Source organism: Diplodia seriata, assembly GCF_021436955.1.
Source record: "Diplodia seriata strain FDS-637 chromosome Unknown scaffold_9, whole genome shotgun sequence".
Lineage (NCBI taxonomy): Eukaryota > Fungi > Ascomycota > Dothideomycetes > Botryosphaeriales > Botryosphaeriaceae > Diplodia > Diplodia seriata.
In genome coordinates this window covers 1866632-1878762 of record NW_027117316.1, presented here as the reverse complement: position 1 = coordinate 1878762, position 12131 = coordinate 1866632, and the positions used below count along the sequence as shown (strand labels likewise).

General features: G+C 59.1%; 3 protein-coding genes across 3 annotated transcripts; 1 reads left to right on the top strand and 2 right to left on the bottom strand.

Moving 5' to 3' along the window:
• Positions 1-2055: 2055 nt before the first annotated feature.
• STI1 (Hsp90 cochaperone) lies at positions 2056-3955 on the top strand (the record flags this gene model as incomplete). Its single annotated transcript, XM_066780398.1, has 4 exons — positions 2056-2120; positions 2173-2366; positions 2425-3746; positions 3803-3955. The coding sequence occupies 4 exons, from the start codon at positions 2056-2058 to the stop codon at positions 3953-3955; spliced, it is 1734 nt and encodes a 577-aa protein (XP_066629627.1).
• A 516-nt stretch (positions 3956-4471) lies between these two features.
• On the bottom strand, positions 4472-5400 carry SLS55_008992 (uncharacterized protein; the record flags this gene model as incomplete). The annotated part of the gene is made up of 2 exons (XM_066780397.1): positions 4472-5235; positions 5397-5400. 2 exons carry the CDS (start codon positions 5398-5400, stop codon positions 4472-4474), a joined length of 768 nt encoding a protein of 255 aa, XP_066629626.1.
• Positions 5401-7164: 1764 nt separating this feature from the next.
• SLS55_008991 (uncharacterized protein) lies at positions 7165-10536 on the bottom strand (the record flags this gene model as incomplete). The annotated part of the gene is made up of 2 exons (XM_066780396.1): positions 7165-10456; positions 10532-10536. The coding sequence occupies 2 exons, from the start codon at positions 10534-10536 to the stop codon at positions 7165-7167; spliced, it is 3297 nt and encodes a 1098-aa protein (XP_066629625.1).
• Positions 10537-12131: the final 1595 nt, after the last annotated feature.

Below are 12131 nucleotides of genomic sequence, written 5' to 3'. Positions count from 1 at the left end.
CGTACGGTGGCGGGGATGGGGGTGGTGGGTGGTGCTGCCTTGCTTCTGGTCGGTGCGGGAGGGATTTTGGCGGCGGCGGCGGGAGCTGCTGCTTTGTTGTTTTTGTTGTTGTTCGGGTGGGGGGTGCTGTGATTGGTGGTGGATGTTGTGGAGTCTTGTTTGGGCCCTTGTTTTGGGAGGAGGTTCGTGAACGCGGTCACGAGGGGGTTTGTGAAGGTGGGCATCTTGAGCGTTTGTGCGGAAGAAGACCCCGGGTTTCAAGAGTTGTGATGTGGACTTTGGAAACAGCGATAATTTCATGTTATATGTTTGTGGGACTTTTGACTGTCGCGGTAGCGAATGGGCGGACCTTGGTTCTGGGACGGGAAAGAGGGTATTGCCGTGGACCCTTGTTAGCACGAGACCCAAAGAATACGGTAGTGGATGGTCGATCATGGACGAGTGTTTTGACCGCGGCTTCATATGGATGGAAGAAGTGATGATTGAGCAAGAACCGAACGAGTGTAGTGACGCTTGGAGGATCTCCGCTCAGTGGCGGCGCAATCCGAGTTCGATTGCGTGGCTCAGTGACAGAAATAAAGAGGGGTATATAGTTCAATTCCGCCACTTCCTCCACTATCATCCAGCTAATGACGGCTACGTGGTTCAATGGTTTCGACCGCCCACGACTCCTAGGCAGCGCTTGTGGGTTAAAGCGTACGGATACCAAAAAAGGCGATGGCCCCTCGTGTCGCCTTTCTGAAGCGGTCCCCACTCATGGCATTGCACATAGCCGTGAGCTTGGTGGTGCTGCATGGCCAGCTTAGAGGGGCTTGCGGGTCTTTGCTCATGTAGTGTTGCGCCAGCTCGCCGAGGTGGCGTGTCTGGTCCGGCCATGTGGCGCTGTAGTCGCGGGTTCAACTCCCGCCTACAGCAGCTTCAGTTTTTGCCCTTTTTTCTTTTTTTTCTTCCCTGCGCCATAGTACTGATGAGCCCTTCACCCGCTAAGTGTGAGCCAGATTTGCCTGCCTATGACGCCTCACGGGCTTACCCGCTCCCAACCCCGCATACATTGGCGATCCATGTCGCATGGTGTTGAGCTTGTGAGCCGCGACTTCACTTCCTCACCACCATGGCCATGCCGCCAATACACTATTGACGCAACTCCATGGCCAATGTCCGCATCACGCTCTGACGCCTAGTCATTCGTAGCGCCTGAATATGCAACGCAGCTTACAGCAGCATGCGCCCATCTTTCAGTATTTCTTACGCTCGGGCATATATACTAGCACTGCAACTGTCTCTAAGGATTCCACCGCCTCCTCTCGCATAGTGAGGTACTATTAGCCCATATGATCCATGTAGAGGGCGCATTAAGAGAAGTCAATCGCGCAGAGCACAAGGCGAGACCAATAAATCTATGCGCGTAGACTAGTCCATGGGGCTCGACGAATTGTCCAATCAGCTCACCCGCTTGATTCGCTGGACAGCCACGACAGAGTGCGACCAACATTTGTCTGCGCCATTCAGTTGCCTTGTTCCCGTCCGACTTTACGCAGCCACGCTCGACGTAGAACTCACGAATAGACATCCGTAATAGGTGGCTTTAGAGGCTAGATTGGCTGCTTTGACATCCTTGAAGGATGAACAAGACGTTCAAAGCCTCCCGGCTCGGCATCGTCACAGCATTTTCGCGTTCCAGAGCAAGTGGCTGCGGTTGGACTGGAGATTCAGGTGCTTAGATGTCGTCGCACGGGTGAGGCGGGTGAGGTGCTGCCTAGAGGTTGACCAGCAAGGTGAGCGATGTCGTTGCGCAAGGCTGAGGCGCAAGCATATAGTCGTGGCCGCAGAATTGCATGCTTTGGGCGGGTTTGGATGGCGATAAGGCGATGACTTTTGGGGCGGGGCCGCCTGAATCGCGTGGGGCGGGGAGGGTTCTAGCAAATTCCAGCCGGTTGATCGCCGCCGCCTTAAACTCCAGAGCTGCATCGCGCTGCGCGTCACCAACACCCTCACCCAACACCACCAAGATACCCCGTCCACCCTTCGAGACGCATCGCACCCCCTGCGCTCACCATGGCCGACGCACTCAAGGCCGAAGGCAACAAGTTCTTCTCCGCCAAGCAGTTCCCCGAAGCTATGTGAGTCCGCCTCACTGCCCGACCCAAACACAGCGCAGCTGACTTGCCCAAGCGAAAAGTTCACACAGGCCATTGAGGTCGATCCCTCCAACCATGTGCTCTACTCCAACCGTTCCGCATGCTACGCCTCGCTGAGGGACTTTGAAAAAGCCCTCAGCGACGCCGAGAAGACGACCGAGATCAAGCCTGACTGGAGCAAGGGCTGGGCCCGCAAAGGCGCAGCCTTGCACGGCAAGGGCGACCTCGGTATGTGCCCACGTTGCTCTGCTCGCTCGTTTGAACCCTCGCTGACCGCCATACACAGTCACCGCTGTCGACGCCTATGAAGAGGCCGTCAAGCTCGACCCCGCCAACGCCCAGGCCAAGTCCGGCCTCGATGCCGTCCAGCGCGCCATCCAGGCTGAGGCTAGCCGTGACGGCGCCGACCCCTCCGGCGGCCTGGCCAACATGTTTAACGACCCCCAGCTCATCCAGAAGCTTGCCTCGAACCCCAAGACCGCAAACCTGCTGGCCGACGCCGAATTCATGCAGAAGCTCCAGCGCATAAAGCAGAACCCCCAGAGCGTCGGTATGGAGATGCGCGATCCGCGTTTCCTCCAGGTCATGAGCGTGCTGCTCGGCATCGACATGTCGTTTGGCCAGCCGCCCGAGGGCGCCCAAGAAGCCCCCAAGCCCGCCGAGGCTGAAGAGGATGTGCCCATGCCTGACGCGAGGCCCACCGAGGAGCCCAAGAAGGCCCCCGAGCCCGAACCCCAGCCCGAGCCTGAAGACGAGGAGGCCCAGAAGAAGAAGGAGGAGAAGGCCAAGGCCGACGAGGAGAAGGCGCTTGGTACTCAGTTCTACAAGAAGAGGCAGTTTGATGAGGCCATCGAGCACTACTCGAAGGCGTGGGATATCTACCAGGACATCACCTACCTCAACAACCTGGGTGCCGCCAAGTTCGAGAAGGGCGACTACGATGGCGCCATCGAGGCCTGCAAGCAAGCCGTCAGCCACGGCCGTGAGGTCCTTGCCGATTTCAAGCTGATCGCCAAGGCTTTTGGCCGCATCGGATCGGCCTACGAGAAGAAGGGCGATTTTGCCAATGCCGTTGATAACTACCAGAGGTCTCTGACCGAGCACCGCACCCCCGACATTCTCACCAAGCTTCGCGCTGTTGAGAAGGCCAAGATCAAGGCTGAGAAGGAGGCCTACATCGACCCCGTGAAGGGCGAGGAGGCTCGCGAGCTCGGCAACGAGAAGTTCAAGAACGCAGACTGGGCCGGTGCCGTCGAGGCTTACAGCGAGATGATCAAGCGTGCCCCCGAGGATCCTCGTGGTTTCAGCAACCGCGCCGCCTGCTACATCAAGCTCTTGGCCTTCCCTTCGGCCGTTCAGGACTGCGACGAGGCTATCAAGCGTGACAACAAGTTCATCCGTGCCTACCTCCGCAAGGCTCAGGCTCTTCAGGCCATGCGCGAGTACAACAAGGCCCTGGATGTGCTCACCGAGGCCGCCGGACACGATGACGGCAAGAACGCGCGTGAAATCGAACAGGCGCAGCAGAAGTCGATCCAGGCCCAGTTCTCGGCACGGGAGGGCGAGACCGAGGAGCAGACGATGGAGCGTATCCAGAGGGACCCTGATGTGAGTGAAACTTGACCCCTGCTGTAATGTGTTGCTTCAATTCTGACAGATTCCAGATCGTCGCGATTCTGCAGGATCCCATCATGCAGAGCATCCTCCAGCAGGCCAAGGGCGACCCGGCCGCTCTGCAGGAGCACATGAAGAACCCGCAAGTGCGCGCGAACGTTCAGAAGCTGATCGCGGCCGGCGTCATCCGCATGGGCCGGTAGAGGACGAAGCAGATGACTCCGACAGCTCTTCCTCCACCTCAAGTGACGATTCATCGGCCGTGGTCGTCCCCGTCATCACCGTATCCGGTCCGGGCGGGGAGGACGTAGAGCTAGAGATGGACGACACTGTCGAAACCGAAGAGTTGGATGAGCGATCCATAAGGGAGTTTGCGGATCTGATGATGGGCACGGGACTGCAGCCGGTCTACACCGGCTCCGCATTCTTGTGAAGAGGTGGACGAAGGTGACTTTCCTTGCGGTGCCAAGCGAGCCGTTCGCTCGGACGACGGGGGATGGGGCGTTTTTATGGGAATGACGTAAATGGGGCAGGAGATTGGATTAGCATTATACTGCATGACAAAAGCGAATGTCGATAGGTAATGGCATAACGGTTCGGATGACTCCAATGTTTTTCCCGTTGCTTGCGTGTTTGAGTTCTCGTTACAGCCATACTCCGGACCAGCAGGATAAAAGAAAAGGGAAGAAGAGAAAATAGCCAAAGAAGACCACCAACACCTACACCAACGCCCCCTTGTTCATCAAAACCTCCTCCTTCCGCCTCCTCAACTCGACCTTCTCCTCATACACCCTCCTCCTCTCCCCCCTCTCCCTCAAAAACTCCTCCTTCCTCCTCGCCCTCTCCACCCTCTTCCTCTCCGCCCTCCCCTCCTCCTCCCTCCGCCTCCTCTCTTCCCTCGCCATCCTCCCGTCCAACCGCCGCCTCTCCTCGCCGTCCAACACCCACGGCCGCGCCAGCACCGAGCGCATAAAGGCCGCCGTGTCGCGCCACGCCTCGGCTTCGGCACGCGTGGAGGAGGAAGTGGATCCCAGCACCCAGCAGCGCTGCAGCACGCCTTGGATCGTGTTGCGGAAGGTGCCGAGGGTGCACTTGGCCTTGAGCGTGGTGCCGACGTCGATGGGGGCGGCGCCGTCGGGGCCGGCGACGACGGAGAAGAGGCCGATGGCGGTGTGGACGGTGAGGTTGGGGACGGTGGTGTTGGAGGTGGTGGTGGTAGGAGTGGTGGTGGTGGTGGTGGTGGTGGTGGTTCCGGGTGCTGCTGCTGCTGCTGCGTTATTTCCGGACGACGTCAAACGCGTGATCTTCAGCTCGAGCGTCGCGCCGCTGCCGTCGTCGAGCGTGAGCAGCGCGAAGCGCGGGCCGAGGTCCTCGACGGCGACGACGGTGCCGACCAGGCGCACGAAGCGGATGGGGTGGTTGAGGTGGAAGAAGGTGGGGTGGATGGCCCGGTCGAAGCTGTCGGTGCGGGAGATGGCCGGCTCTGCAGAGATCGTTCCTCAGTTGTCAGCGCATGGGGGAAGTTTTGCGCGCAGGGAAGCGGAGCGGGAGGGGGCATGTGGTGCGGGTTTGACGTGGTACACACATACCAGCTTGGCTGGGCGCGGGTCGCAGCCGGTGGACGGCGGCGGCCGTGAGCTTGACCCATGTGTTGTAGGTCGGCGATGCCGAATAGTAGCGCTCGGGGTAGAATTGGAGAGCCTTGGCGCCGGCACTGGTTGTCATGTCATGATATGGTGGTGTTTCTGCGATTTGAGGTGTTGCTGTCGTGAGATGGAGACGGGAGACGCGAAGCGCGCGGAACCCGATGATGCGTCGGCACGTGATGACCCAAACGGGGTAGGCGCCGTCAACCCTTCCGCCCTCAGGCACTCAACGATTACTTCAGACCATCCATGGATTGCATCCAATACGAGCTCAGGGAAAGAGCAGGTGATTGCTTGGCCTTGGTCGAATCAACGCTCCCGGACTTAACGGGGTCAGCACGTAATCATGCTGCAGTGTATTAGCGAGCCTCGGAATGCAGTCCTGATGTATAAAAAAGCTTGCTAATGACTGGCTGAGCGCCTGAGAGACAGTTCGCTTACAGGAAAAAGAAATTCTAATTCATTACCACCAACCGGAAGCCTCTGCAGTTCCGCCTTCCTGGCGTAACCCCTTCCATTGGCCACCATAAAAGCGTACAAAGCCATTTCGCGCGTCCCACTGTTTTGCACCCGGCCAGCGGCACGGAATCTTACCTCAGCTCGCATTTCAGTGTCTCTCATTAACCGCCATCGACCTCTGCGCGCACAAGACCCAGCCAAGCCATTTCTCTCGACCCTCCCTCCGTGTATGCAAGTAAGAAAATGCCCGCCTTTGGTGGCTGGCTGGCTGCACACTTTGCCGCGCTGATAAGACACAATCCCCACCAGTCAAGTGTGGGGGACGAGACGCTGATGATTGCTCGTCCAACCAAGACGAAGAGCACAACAGCTGCAAAATTTCCACCAACGCTAATCATAGTCTTTGAAATGAGTGATGCAATTTGTTATCATAACCCGTGTCCATACTTGGCAACTTCGTACCACGAACAACCTCGCTCTCCCAAATTCCCCTTGGTCCATCAATGAGTTGTGTCAAATGCGAAACAATAAGCGTAAAAGGTCAAGGAAGAAAAGAGGTCTACCGATGAACAAGCAGACAGCCGTCCCAAATCGTTCAGTCATCATGTTTTCTGCACTCTGTGGCATTCATGAATCTCGCGTGTTTTACAGACAAAAGAAGCCAGCCCTTACTACAAAGGGAGAAAAGTCACGAATTGGATAACGACAGGAGAAAAGGATATTACGGTCGTCCGCGATGATGAGAAATTGGCGTGACAGACGTAAAGAGGTCAATCGCACAGGCCGATAACAGCTAACAAAGGGAGAAGATAATGGAAAGCGGTCTCGTTTCTTTTTTGCCGACTCTCGAAACAACAGAGGTTTGGTGCAACGGACAGTGCCTCGCCAGAGCCGGAAGGCACCGCAGAGACAAGGCAATTGCTGCCGACGCAAATGAAAGTAATGAAACAAACAAAAAAGAAAAGTGAAAAGTCATGATATCATCTCTTCATCCCTGCTCTGCCTACCAAGCAGGTCCGTCCATACACATACAATTCATGTTGCCCAGCTCTTTTCCTAGTCTCGGCGGGAATATCCCATGGTATCCAACCCCAGCCGTAGAAATCCTAACCATGATTCATCTCTGGCATTCATCTCTTCGTGACGCATTAAAGAAAACTCATCCAGTAGAGAAGAAGGTCTGATGGAAAATGAGGAAAAGGAGATAAAAAGAAAAACAGACAGCTAGGCAATAACAAAGCCAGACATAACTGAAGCCAGCCATCATTCATCATCCCGGTATCATCCCTTCGTATGCCTCATCGAAATCAGACAATGCTCGTACTCTTGACGTAAAATTTGGGGCCAATCTTGCTCCTCAGCTCGTTCCTCTTCTTCTCCCTCCTCTTCTCCGCCAGCCTCTCCCTGACACCGCTGAGGCCAACGTACTCCACATTCCATCGTGTTCCGGGAACGTTGAAATCACGTTTGCTTCTCTGCCGCTGCGAACTGCTTGAACGAGCACGGCTGCTTCCCCTGCCCCAGCCGCGCTCCTCATCGGTGTCGCCGCCGACGGTGCTGGCCGAGAAGCGCGATGATACCCGACTGACCCCACTGCCAGCCGGGCTGGTTGCAGCATGATGGAGGCTGATATCGTTGGCAGCGACCCTACGCAGGGAGTAGCTCGAAATCTGCTTCTCCACACGGCCGCTGCTGCCACCGAATCTCTTGCCAAGCGCTAGTGGCTTCGACATAAGCCCACCTGTCTTGCTTGGGATCCCGCCCACGTTGACGTAGTGCCTGCGGGTGTTGCTGCCATGACGCTCCATCCCAAGGCTGTTGCCAATGAGGAAGCCGCCAGAGCCCTTGAACCCATTGGTCAGCCTACGACCTAAGGCTCCAATCTTGCGCCTTTGTCGCTCCCGCTCTTCCTCTTCACCGACATTACTGGTGTCTCCACCACGCGGTAGGCGGTTGGACTCATGGGACTGGCCATACTCCTCGTCCCACTCATCTTCACTCTCCGAATCGAAATCATCCCAGAATCCACGGGGTCGCCAAAAAGGGTGCAGGTTAGTATCCTTTGGCTGCTTGTAACGTCCCGGTGTATTCACCAGTGCCTTTGGGCTACGCTTGGCAACAGACGTTGTCCTTGCAAGGATCGGGTTCAGGATTGTGTCCGAGTAACGTCGCGCACGCTTGGCAAGAGTCTGGCGACGTTTGGGGCGAGAAGAGCTGCTCGCCATAGCGCTCTCACCGATAGGATCGCGTTCGAGCTCCGAAGCCGGGGTGGGTGGAATAACCCTGAAAGCTGGCGGCTCTGGCGGCTTGCGTGGGTTCTTGAGAGGCGAGTCCACAGCTCCGTTGGCGGCCGCCTCAAAGCTATCGATCATCTGTTGAGGCGGAGTGGCGGGGTTGAACGTGAGCACAGGTGGAGTGAGCTCACGGTCGAGTGGAGGAGAAAGCTCCCGTCCGAGCGGTGGGGAAGACACGGAGCGTCGACGCGATGGGGTGGTATGGTAGGTGGTGGAGGAGTTCGAGTTGGAAGTGGAGTCAGTCTGCGCGACTTGTTGAACTACCAGCAGCGAGTGGTTGTTGTGAGGGTATATGCTAACAGCCGTGGCCTCGCTGATCTCGAGCCCGCTGGTGTCTGACATCTGGGAGAAGGGAGTTGTCGTGTTGTGGTGGCGGGCGCGATCCAGACTTGTCCGGCCGCTGTAGATCAGCATGGGTGACTCCGCGTTCAAGTGAGTGCGGTCGCCAGACATGCTCCTATCAAGGCTCGATCCACGGGGTACCTCTTCAGTCCAGGTGGAAGTACGATCGGAGCTTCGTCGTGTTGGCATCAGATCGGTCGGACGCTTTTGCGCTAGTAGCTTCTGGACTTCTGTCGCAGCAGGCGGCGAGGATATACGGTCGGTTGGCGACAGCGGAGGAGTCGCCAACGACAACGGTTCTTTCGGAGGAACCGGAGGCGGCGTTACGTCCACTTTCCTTCTAAAGCTGGCTGTCCTTTGCGGCGAATTGCCGGAGCGCGACAAGGTGACAGTAGTACCCTTCGATGTCATGACAGCAGGCGCTGTGAAATTGCGGATACCTTCACGGGGGAGTGGCCAGTCCTCGGGAACTTTGCTAGAAGCTTTACTGGAAGCTTTCGAAACGACGGACGCACTGCCAAAAGACGACTTCCTGTGAACGCGGCGCGGTGATTCCACATGGGCTTGGTTACTACTGGGCACTGGTGAGACGCGAGACTGTGACTGTCGAGTATCTGTAAGCGAATGAAATTTGACTTGCAGCCTGCGAGGCGTCTCTGCGGCCTTGGGGGAATCCTCGTGGGACATGGGGAACAATAGTACCGGAATGCTATCATGCCGCTGCCGCGGTTCGGTCGCAGGCGCGTCAGTACTGACATATGAGAAAGCAGAGTCAATGCTGTCGCGATTTCTCCGCTCTGGAATCCTGGCATTGTGGTGGACCAAGCGATGGGGGGTGCCGCCGTTCGAGAGAAGGGATGCTCGGTGCGAGCGCTTCGTTGAGGGGCGTTCGAACGTCGTGTCGCTGCTTTGACGAAGAGCCAGATTTTTCCCAGCATGACGAAGCCGGTGGTGGTACTCGGGTGGCGTGGCTACAACAACGGCTTCCACAACGGTCGACGTGCTGGAGGCGGTCGAGAAACGTTTTGAGTCGGTCTTGGGTGATTCATTCGCGTCATTTGGCCAGCCGATGTCTTGGGCAAACTTGTCCAACGCTGGATTCCGCGCGTGTCTTTTGATATCGCCAGCTCGGTCGTCAGGAACCTGGCTTCTCTTCATGATGGAGATGGGTGAAAGATCAAGGCCAGAGTCCTGGGGAGAGATCTGATCAGGCGGGGTCCTGGGGGGCCGTTCCTGCCGTTTACGCCGCACTGCCACATTCCTCATGAAATTAGTGTCCCACTCCAGATCTGACGTTTGGTCATGGCCTCTGTCTCTCGGCTCCCACGTGCCCCCAAACGAGGGGCGATCCTCAAAGCCCGGTAGGCCGGACGGGTTGCGTTCCGTGGGTGTGACGTCGCCTGCTTCGCTCTCAAAGGCCAATCCCAGTCCGTCATACCTCTGTCTTAACTCCCTCGCATGCTCCGCACCGTGTTGTCTCGGGGTCAGGGCGTCGTGGAACGAGGCCTGCGATTCGCTGTCCTCCGACTCCAGATGGCTTCGGGCCGTGGTGAAGGAGTCGGCGCGGGATGACGGGTAGCGGATGGTTGGAGGGGGGTGTGCTCTCTGGCCGGAGCGCGCAGACCGGGGTGGGCTTGGATCGGGCGTCGGGGGGCTTCGCTGGTTTATGGGTGTTCGGATGGGAGGCTGCTTGGAAAGTAGGGTGTCCATAACGCCGTCGGCAAAGTGTGGAGCACTTGAGGCGTCCCGCCGGGCGCCGTCGTTCGAGGCGGAGGGCGGAGTGGGCGGCAGGCCGGTATCGTGTCCGTTTACCAGTGGTGGGAGAGGCAGTGGAGAAGCTAGCGGAGTGGGATTGGCGGAGCTGAACTGGGTCGAAGTGTCATCGTCATGATACGAAGACGGCCGGACAGGCGCAGCGGCGGGGAAGACAACTTGGCGGTCGTCGCGCCGGCGTGGGAGCTGCCTGTGGGAACGAAGCTGGGGAGAGTCGTTGAAGGATTGCTCGAGCAGCGAATAGGCGTCCCGGGGTCGAGCTGACGGCATCGCGGCTGGCGGGCAAGAAAAAAGGCAGTTGGGCGGGCCAGATTCGAAACGCGGCACGCTACGGTCTGAGGTGAAACGCCGCGCTACAGTCTGGGTCTCGGTGGGCCTCTGTCAAGCCGCGTCCAAGGCGATGGCGAGCCGCGCTGCTGAGCTGTATAGTTGGCCCGGGCTCGCTGCCCATCCGTGCAGACGTCGGTTGGGCGTGCCTCGAACGGCGTCGGTGGGTACGGGCAGACGGCGTGGTGCAGGCACCCCGGCGGCTGGACGCCTTTGGCGAGGCTCGGCTGGGCGGGCGAGAGTCGAGACCGCCGACGTGGTCGAGAGCGCGGGGCCGGCCAATTCAGCGAGGGTGGAGCGCAGCGGCGGTGGTGAGGGTCTGCGGTGAAGCACGGGCGAGGCGTGCGATATAGAGGTACACGGTGTGGCAGCGGATCGGGGTGTGCGCCGTGATTCGCTCGCTGGGGAGGGTGATGGCTGCTGGCTGCAGGCGAGCACCGGACCGTGTCGGGCGGCGAGCGAGGGCTGGCGACGACTCGGTTGCAACTGGGTGGGTGGCAGCAGAGGCGCGGCGGGCGAGGGCAGCGACACGGCACTCGAGCACCGGGTCGGAGGATGAGGTGCAGCAGTTGGGGGCGCGCGCGCTGCGGGCCAGTAGACTCCTCTTTTTCTCGTGCAGCCAGGCGCCGGCTGCAGCGCGCGCGAGGCCAATGAGGCGGCTGGGCGGGCTTTCTGGAACGGCTGGGCCGCGTAGCCTCGCCCAGCAGCTTCCCGTTTCGCAGCCTCGCCCGCAGCTGATGGCTGGGCCGGCCCCGCGCGACGGCGAGTGGTGACGAAGTGGGAGGCCAGACGAGGTCCCTGTTCAGCGCGTGGCTCAACGTCACCACCAGCGGCAGGGCTGACCACCCAAAGGCCCGGCCGCGATCGGCGCGCACCCACTCCGGGGGATCCTCGATGGCCCAAAGCTCGGTCTGCCGCCCTCACCACCGCCCGAGCATCGCAGCCGTGTTCACGAGAGCGCTGCCGCTGCCGCTGCCATTGCCACTGGTGCCGTGCGACTGCGTGCGACCCTCTCGCCCAGCCCGCCACTCGGCCGCGCCTGCAGCCGACATGAGGCGTGGTTTGTTTCGCGGGGAGTCGGGTCCGCGCTGGTCTGAAGACGACCTAACAAAAAGCCCCGAGCAGCTCGCGCAAGACGGGTTCCTGGCGCCCGCGAGCCTATCCGCTCGTCGCATCCCTGGCAGGCCCCTGTTCGAGAGGCGCAGGCACCGTCAGCTTGTTGCACGACTCCCGCCCTCCATCACAGCCTCGCGCCGCTGCTTACATGGGACATTCCTGTCACCATTCAGCCGCACATGCAGGGGAGCTTCGCCGCTGCTTCTCAGAAGTTTCACCCTCGAAAAAGAAATGCCACGGCGGATGCTCCCCGTCTTCATCCAATTGTGTTGGGATAAGTGTCCTTGGTGAGTCATCCGGCCTGTTGGCGCGTCGCGTATGGACTAAATCTAGGCAACACCGCGATTCTGTTGCTGCTCCACCAGGACGGTTGGTACGTCTGTCAACGGAGTGGCTTCTCGCTACCGCTGTTGATGGACCGC